General features: G+C 39.5%; 1 protein-coding gene across 1 annotated transcript; it reads left to right on the plus strand.

Annotated features, from left to right (window-relative positions):
- The first annotated feature begins 5,938 nt into the window (after positions 1-5,938).
- LOC112068856 (uncharacterized) lies at positions 5,939-9,503 on the plus strand. The gene is made up of 7 exons (XM_024136075.2): positions 5,939-6,037; positions 6,122-6,205; positions 6,489-6,550; positions 6,698-6,772; positions 7,268-7,322; positions 7,730-7,918; positions 8,020-9,503. The coding sequence occupies exons 1-7, from the start codon at positions 6,005-6,007 to the stop codon at positions 8,881-8,883; spliced, it is 1,362 nt and encodes a 453-aa protein (XP_023991843.1). The 5' UTR covers positions 5,939-6,004; the 3' UTR covers positions 8,884-9,503.
- Positions 9,504-9,867: the final 364 nt, after the last annotated feature.

Consider the following 9,867-nt stretch of genomic DNA (forward strand, 5'->3'; position numbering starts at 1 on the left):
ATGGTCAAATAATAATCAGGAATAAATCTCAGTTGGCTTTTCATAGCCGATCATTAAGAGTTGAAAACACAGCAGGTCTGGGACAGGTAGGGTTCCATAACCGCAGGCAGAAACAGTTGAAACTGGAATAGCAGCAAGGCCAGGCGGACTGGGGACAGCAAGGAGTCCCACGGCCGGTAGTCCTGACGTATGGTCCTAGGGCTCAGGTCCTCCGAGAGAAAGAAAGAGAGAAGGAGAAAATTAGAGAGAGCCAAGATTTAAAATGTTCATAAATGACAAGCATGGTCAAATAATAATCAGGAATAATCTCAGTTGGCTTTTCCATAGCCATCATTAAGAGTTGAAAACAGCAGGTCTGGACAGGTAGGGGTTCGTAACCACAGGCAGCAGTTGAAACTGGAATAGCAGCAAGGCCAGGCGACTGGGGACAGCAAGGTGTCATCATGCCCGGTAGTCCCTGACGTATGGTCCTAGGCTCAGGTTCCTCAAGAGAGAAAGAAGAGAGAGAGAATTAGAGTAGAGCATACTTAAATTCACACAGGACACTGGATAAGACAGGAGAAGTACTCCAGTAAAACTGACCCTAGCCCCCCGACACAAAACTACTGCAGCATAAATACTGGAGGGCTGAGACAGGAGCGGTCAGGAGACACTGTGGCCCATCCGAAGAAACCCCCGGACAGGGCCAAATAGGAAGATATAACCCCACCCACTTTGCCAAAGCACAGCCCGCACCACTAGAGGGTAATCTCAACCACCAACTTACAATCCTGAGACAAGGCCGAGTATAGCCCACAAAGGTCTCCACCACAGCACAAACCAAGGGGGGGCAACCCAGACAGGAAGATCACGTCAGATACTCAACCCACTCAATGACGCACCCCTCCTAGGACGGCATGAAAGAGCACCAGCAAGCCAGTGACTTCAGCCCCTGTAACAGGGTTAGAGGCAGAGAATCCCGTGAGAGAGGGGAACCGGCCTGGCAGAGACAGCAAGGGCGGTTCGTTGCTCAGAGCCTTTCCGTTCACCTTCACACTCCTGGGCCAGGCTACACTCAATCATATGACCTACTGAAGAGATAAGTCTTCAGTAAAGACTTAAAAGTTGAGGACCGAGTCTCGCGTCTCTCACATGGGTAGGCAGACTGTTCCATAAAAATGGAGATCTATAGGAGAAAGCCCTGCCTCCCGCTTGTTTGCTTAGAAATTCTAGGGACAATTAGGAGGCCTGCGTCTTGTGACCGTAGCGCGTACGTATTGGTATGTACGCAGGACCAACTCGGAAAGATAGGTAGGAGCAAGCCCATGTAACGCTTTATAGTTAACAGTAAAACCTTGAAATCAGCCCTTGCCTTAACAGGAAGCCAGTGTAGGGAAGCTAGCACTGGGTAATATGATAAAATTTCTTGGTTTAGTCAGGATTCTAGCAGCCGTATTTAGCACTAACTGAAGGTTTATTTAGTGCTTTATCCGGGTAGCCGGAAAGTAGAGCTGTATAGCATGGCTTGTCTCATGAGTAGACGGTATAGACGTAGGCAGTTACATCACTAGGGGTTGACTGCAAGCATATTAAAGCAACTTGGACCTTTCCTATTTTGCAGAACTTACTCGAAAACATGCGTGCTATGTTCCCATTGTCAACTTCTGTCTACAATTGCATTAATAAAGGTTTTTGATTTACTTAAAGATATTGTCTGATTGGCTCACCAATAAGCAAATGATTGACAAGGAACAAGGAAACTACCCCAACACAGCTTACAAAAATATGGAAATGTCTGCTCTACTCAAAATTACAACCAACTATTGCAGTAAGTGAAAGGGGGAGAAATTAAGGAATTTGTCTGTCTGCCATGCATTAACCTTTACGAGACTCTACCCGGATCCGGGAGCACCCCCCACACCCCCCACACACTAATTAGCATAGCTAGCATAGCTTCACAAGTAGATAGTAGCATCTAAATATCATTAAATCACAAGTCCAAGACACCAGATGAAAGATACAGATCTTGTGAATAAAGCCACCATTCAGATTTTTTAAATGTGTTACAGAGGAAGACAAAATATGTAAATCTATTAGCTAAACACGTTAGCAAAATACACCACTTATTCTAACTCCATCAGTTTCTTACTCCTTCAGGTGCTATCACCAATTCGGCTCAACTAAGATATTGATATCCACTAACCAAGAAAAAACCTCTTCAGATGACAGTCTGATAACCATATTCATGGTATAGGATAGTTTTTGTTAGAAAAAAGTGCATATTTCAGGTAGAAATCACAGTTTTACAATTGCACCCACCATCACAAATCGACTAAGATTACTAGATAGAGCAACGGTGTATGACCATTTACTCATCATAAACATTTCATAAAATAGACAAAGCATAGCAATGGAAAGGACCCAGTTCTTGTGATTCAGACCATATTTTCAGATTTCTAAGCGTTTTTCCAGCGAAAAACAAATAAATCGATAAAGTTAGCATACCACATGTGCAAACGTTACCAGAGCATCGATCCAGCCAAAGAGCGCTAATAACGTATCACCGCCAAATATTATTAATTTTTTTCACTAACCTTCTCAGAATTTCGATGACACTCCTGTAACATCATTTTACAATATACATATACAGTTTGTTCGCAAGTGAATATTTAGCCATACAAACCGTGGTTACACAATAAAAATCTAGGAAATCAAGCCTCAATATGTCTGACGTCATCTATCAGAGTGATCTAGTTTAATTGAAAGCTAATCATATACTTGACTAAAAAATACAGGGTTGACAGCAATCGAAAGACAAATTAGTTCTTAATGCAACGGTGATTTACATTTTTAAATTAATCCTTACTTTTCAATACAGGGTTGGCCAAGTGAAGCTATACCAACAAAATGGCGAAATATGCGTTTAAAATATTTCGACAGAAACACGATTTATCATTTTAAATATTGCCTTACTTTGAGCTGTTCTTCCATCAGATTCTTGGGCAATGTATCCTTTCTATGTTTAAACGTCTTTTGGTCGATAGATGTCCTCTGTCCTTCGAAATGTCCACCACCAACGCCGACCCCTAACCGTGTCCAAACTTTCAGAGTGCACGACAAATAAATTCCTCAGAATCGCACTAAACGGATATAAATTGCTATAAACGTTTCAAATTCACTACATTATGATGTTTTTAACAACTATAACGACTGAAAACATGACCGGAGAAATATTGCTGGTTAGAAAACGATTTGGACGAGGCAGGTCCGATGGCCTTCACGCTTGAGGCGCACGTTGAGAAAGGGGGGTCTTTGTACATTTTTGTCATTTTATAATGGCTGTGAACGTCCCATCGATTTCATTGAAAACGTGATGACGTACAGACACCCAGAGGAAGACGTAGGCGTGTCGGTTTCTCTCATAGCATTCACTGTGGCCTTATAAACAGACCCCAGATCAGAGGTAAAAATTTCTGAAATCTGAACCCTGTCATGAAAAGTGCTGTAGAAATTGTTCTGTCCACTCAGAGACAAAATTCCAACTTCTATAGAAACTAGAAGGTGTTTCTATCCAATAATAACAATAATATGCATATTGTACGATCAAGAATTTGCACGAGGCAGTTTAATTTGGAGACACAAATATGCTAATGCGGAAACAGCACCCCCCATAGTTGCAAGAAGTTTAAAGACCAAAATTGTCTAGAAAACTTGTGATAAATAAAAAAGTATCAAGTCTATTTAAGGACCAAAACATTTACAGTGTGCCATATTGATTGCAAAATAGTGGAAGAATTTTTGATGTACCGATTCCATGGCACATGTCTATGAACTGATACACAAAACAATGCTGGATTCAAAACTTAGAGCTTTTCAATTTAAATTATTAACAAATTCTTGCAACCAATAAAATGTTATATATTATGGGGATACAACCATCCCACTCTGCAGATTTTGCTCAAAGAGACCCGAAATATTAATCATTTGTTTTGGTACTGTGAGGGTTTGAGTGGTAGCTGAGGATGGGACTAAAAACAACAGAAGATAACTACCGTAAAATATACTGTGTCCGTAAAATGTATAAAGTATGTATAAGCTGGAAGTAGAAGCCTAAGTGTTGTTGTCCATTAGTTTACTTCAATAAGAGGAGGGATGGTAGAGTTAGAGAAAAATAATAAAGGAAAATACATTAAAATAATTACATTTGTATATTTTATATTTTTACTACAAAAATATGTGGAGGATTGGAAATTATGCAGACAATTATGTTGATGGAAGCCAGGATCTGCCTGCAATATTAAAGATGATCTACCCATTACCCCCCCGATTTATTTTTTATAATAATAAACACACAGGTACAGAGGACAATGAAAGCAGGAAAAAATGAACAAGTTGACAACAATAAACAGCTCTTGTTTCATCATTTGAACTTTACTTCAGCCTAAAGGCATACAATAGGATTTCCTATAAATCACATGATCTGAATGCTTTGGTTTAGCCCCCACTTCCCTATAGTCTCTCCCAGCTGACACATGGTTGATAGTTCATCCATTATTGCCTAACATGTAATGTGGATATGGGTGTGTTTGTTTGATCAAACCACGTAAGTAGAGGAGGAGTCCTGCATATAAGACTGGACCTCCTATTCAAATCATAGGTAAAGTAAGACAGCAGCACAGCCAGAAGACAGACAAGCAAAGGTAAACCTGTGTTTCTAACATATACACCTTACTGGTATGTTGTATTATTGCAAACCAATGTGTTATACACTGAGTGTACAAAATAATAGGAAAACCTGCTCTTTCCATGACATAGACAGACCAGGTAAATCCAGGTAAAAGATATGATCCCTTATTAATATCACGTTAAATCCACTTCAATTAGTGTAGATGAAGGGCAGGTGACAGGTTAAAGAAGGACTTTTAAGCCTTGAGACAATTGTGCCATTCAGAGAGTGAATGGTGCATTTGAACGGGGTAGGGGCCAGGAGCACCGGTTTTAGTGTGTCAAGAACTGCAAAGCTGCTGGGTTTTTCATGCTCAACAGTATTCCGTGTGTATGAAGAATGGTCCACCACCCAAAGGACATCCAGCCAATTTGACACAACTGTGGGAAGCATTGGCGTCAAGATGGGCCAGCATCCCTGTGGAACACTTTCGACACCTTGTAGAGTCCATGCCCCGACGAATTCAGGCTGTTCTGAGGGCAAAAGGGGTGCAACTCAATATTAGGAATATCAGTGTATATTAAAATGTACTTTATTGATTTAAAAAAAAAGATTAACATTGCTAATTGACATGAGTGAAACACAGAATCCAGTGAAATGGGGAAAACACAGAGTGTTCTTAAGAAGAAAGGATACACTACCCAGAAGAAGGTAGAGAATGGTGTCATCGCTACTGACAAACATGGTGACCAGTTCGTCATTAAAGAGATCAAACTGAATGAGGTAAGTGAGAACTATTTGTTATTTCTGAATCGATTACATCTTAGAGGTATTTGGAATGATCACAGAGGGATAGTATACATAATTGGTTTTCAATTATAGGCAACTCTGCAGATGCAACAATAATGATTGATAATGACAGGTATTCATAAAGATAAACTAAATAATTAACATGCCTATATCTTTCAATAAGTCACGTATAATTTGTTTTGACAGACATCTGTCCTGAACTCAAGTGCTGGAGAAATTGTCTCGAGGGTTGAAAGCCTCAAACAGATTAGTCATCCCCACATTGTAAACTACAAAAACTCATTTCCAGGTAACTACATCATTAACTTTGTTTTATTTGTCGTTTTATGTATTTCATTTTTTTCAGAGACATTATATTGGAATTACAAGTTAATACAGTATCAGCAACTTCAACAAGTAAACTACTACAGTATTAATATGTTCACGATTAGTATTCTCAAGTAGTGTTCACACACAAACTACTAATACATTTTCACAGAGGATAACTGCTACTATATAGTGACAGACCATTGTGCGAAGGGAAATCTGTCACAGAAGATACAAGAGCAGATGACTAACCCTACAGAAGAGTACTCTGAGAAGGTAACCGAAGTAATAACTAGAAAATTCCACATCGCAACTGTTTTTATTTTAGGCTAAATAAACATTACTTTGATACCTTCACAGATTATGGACTGGTTTGTCAAGATCTGCATGGCCCTGAAGCATGTACATGACCAGGGCCTTCTTCACAGAGAACTGAGACCCCAGGTACTGCTAATAAAACATCTTGTAAAGGCTATTAGTTTATTGATAGCCTGGAAATAAACTTAAAGAAAAAGGAGAGTTGATAAAATGTAAGGTTTTATGTAAAGCCCTGTTAAATAATCAACTGCATGTTATGATTTGTGGGGGATTGTTGACTCCACAGCGACACAAATAGAGATTATTACACCAATTTATGTTATGATTCATATCAGTGCCCGAAATTAAATAATGGAATGTCATAAACTGTTGCTTAATGCCTCAACTGGTATTTTCTTATCTATACTAGAACATACTTCTCACAGAATTTGAAACACTTCGTTTGGGAGCGTTTGGAAGTGCCAACGAAAAGTATGTTAGTTTGGTAATTATAAAAGGCTCATGTTGAATTTACACAACATACATTAATAGTTACATCAATTAATAGTTTTGTATTTTTTATTACATAAATGAGTATGGGGGGAAAATTCTGTTCATGTGACTTTTTTTATTTATTAGGACTACCAACGAGGACGGAATAGTGGGTTATTTAGGCCCAGAGATTCTAACTGGTGGAATCTATGACACCAAAAGGTAGAAAACATTTAAGACGCATATTTAAATATATATTCCTGGRAAAATGTAAGGATATTGAGGTAATMATTTGCAATTTCCCTAATTGTTCAAGGTAACGTGAGATGAGAATGAAATCACAAAAGCTAACAAAACATTTGAGGCTAGATAATCCCTCATTTACTGTAACTCTGTCACAAGGCCTACGATGTGGCATCATAAAATGACATGATATATGTCACAAGCCATACGTTAGGTAAACCAGGCCAATAAGATGACCTAGACAATAATGAAAATGTGAAGTTGACATTTGCAGAGATCTACTGACATGGCTGTTACACCACACACACACGCACACGCACACGCACACACAGTGTTACCATAGGATATGTTTATGAAACATTTATAGAGGATTTATAACAGGTTTATAAGTGCAAAAATAAGCATGAGGGTTATGCAGTGTAAAATAATAATAATTACATGAGAATTAACGTATTTATTTTCCATCCTTTGCAGTGATATTTGGTCCTTGGGATGTGTGCTGTATGAGTTGTGTATGCTTCAGGGTGCAGTAAGTAATCCTGCATTTAAATGCTCGCTGTTATTTCACATTTTCCAGTTGGTGAAGTTGTATACGACGTGAGTGCAGTCAAATTGTTTTAAAGTAGAAAAAAGTATTCAACCAATGAGATAAGTCTACCCAGCTAGCTTAAGTTAGCTAACATTGACAAAATTAAACTAGCTACATGTATCTTATAAAAATGATTAAGATTGTAAGATTGCTCTGTTTCATCAGTTTTCAGCTGAAAAGTTAAGAGCAGATACCAAAAACTTGTAAACTCGGGATGCAAAATTCTGACTTGAAGGGTCAATCAAAATCCAATAATTCCGACACAAGTTGAACTCGTTCTATTTTGCCTGTCCACCACCTAGATAATGATGGATATTGTGTGATCATAGACAGTTCTTTCTTCTCAGTTCACTGCAGTGAACACAACGGACCTCATTAAAAAAATATTGAGGGGTTCTTACCCATCTCTACCAGAGAGCTTCTCACCGGAGCTCAGCGACCTCTTGAGTGACATCTTCCAACAAGACCCGACCACTAGGCCTTCAGCTGGTGAAATCATGGCAAAACCCTTCATTATCAGTTTCCTCAAAAAAAAGGTTTGCTATGCAATATCAATCGTTCAATCAATCAATATGTCTGGTAAACATCTACATTTCCATTCATTAATATACATGTATGTATTCATTCATTTCTATAGAGTGAGAAAACTGTGGAGGAACTCCAGACAACCTTGGACAAGCTGAGAACTCTGGCAGGTGGCTTGGAGAGTATTCACAAAGGCACCACCATAGGCAGTCTGACGGGAGGTGTTATTGGGGCAGCTGGAGGAATCACCTCTTTAGTCGGGCTCATCATGGCTCCCTTCACTTTGGGCGCCTCCCTCATCGTCACTGGGGTGGGTATTGGGATTGCTGTCACTGGTGGAGCCACAGCAGGAGTATCCAACATCACCAACATGGTCAATCAGTCCACCGACCGCCTAGCCATCAAGAACATCATCAAGGAGTTCCAGGAGAAGATGAACTCTGTGGTGACATCTCTACAAGACATTGCTGAGGGTTTGGAGACACTCATGAAAAGTAGCTCTTCTAAGACAGAAAGTGCTGGTTTAAATGTAGAGGCCGCTGCTAGTGCTGGGGTGAGGGTTGGGAAAGGCGTTGCGGGCGCCACAGAGCTCTTCCGATGTCTCCGGGTAGCCAATATTGGCAAGGTGGCAGCCCAAACTGCCAGGGCAGTGCGTGTGGCAGAGGTGGCGACAGGAATATTTTCCGCTTTTTTTGTAGCGGTTGATATCTTCTTCATCGCCATGGATGCCAAAGAGATCCACAACATCCGACATGCGAAGGCAAATGATACCAATAAGTTAAACGTGATGGACACAGACTCCACCACTGAGCTGACCACTGGATGTGAAGAACCAAAGGCTGAGGTCAAGTCAGAGACCATGAAGTTCATCCAGACGATCAGACAGACAGCTGAACAGCTACAGGAGAGCCTGGACGAAYTGAGKGAYGTCATCWMGTKCATTSCTAASATRGAGGACTGTTACTTAGACGACTGACCTACTCAGTGATTGTACGAGATGCATAAACAACAGATCCAATCATACTTTAAAATGCAACTTGTCTGCAAAAGACAGGCATAGGCAGATTGCCTTTTTGATTTCCAGAACCTGACTTATATCATAAAGACAAGACATTGCTTGTAGAACTAAGTGGTAAAGATCAACATCACAGACGCCTCTACTTCTGAAACATTTAATTTTATATCATAACCATGTCATGGAATTATTCTAATCAAAAGGAGAGACTAACATTTCTTCAAAACAAGTCAACTTTATTATTTAATTACTGCAGTAATGGAGCTTGTCAACAACCCCCCCTTTGGTCCTGCTGGTTGGGCTCGTTGAGAGTCCATCCTCCTGGATGTTCATGACAAATCACAAATGTATGGAATGGGTCACAAGGTTAGGATTCATTTGAAATATACTAATAATTCACAGCAAACAGTATCTGCTGTAAAGAATGTTCTCATTGTGTAGAAACCAGAGTACGGACCCCAACTCCATACTGGAGCCATCTCCTCCTGTACCCCATTACAGAAACATTAACTCATGCTATGGAATGCAGTCTTGTTAGGCTTATCACCCAAAGACATCGTAAATCTTCTGTCAGTGTTAAATTTCCCAGAGGCCCACGTTCAGTTCACGCAGACACAGTTTTAAGAACCCTCTATTCTGTTGCATAAACAACCATTTGCTGCAATTACAGTATTATAACATAATCTTGAAATTTTGTCTACCATAACTGTCAGGATGATTTGATCTGTACATTATTTTCATCAAACAAATTGTATTAAAATAGTAAGCAAGTGCCAAATGATCATTTTCAATCTATTCATACATGAAGGTGCATGGTGATTATATAGAATTATATTAATTAAACATTGACTGATATGTAATGTTTCTTGGTGCTAAAATGATAAAGATCAGTTAATAAAAAATAAAATATATAATGCACAAAATCTGTCTCTTGGCCTGATGATG

This window comes from Salvelinus sp. IW2-2015, unplaced genomic scaffold (genome assembly GCF_002910315.2).
Source record: "Salvelinus sp. IW2-2015 unplaced genomic scaffold, ASM291031v2 Un_scaffold775, whole genome shotgun sequence".
Classification (NCBI taxonomy): domain Eukaryota; kingdom Metazoa; phylum Chordata; class Actinopteri; order Salmoniformes; family Salmonidae; genus Salvelinus; species Salvelinus sp. IW2-2015.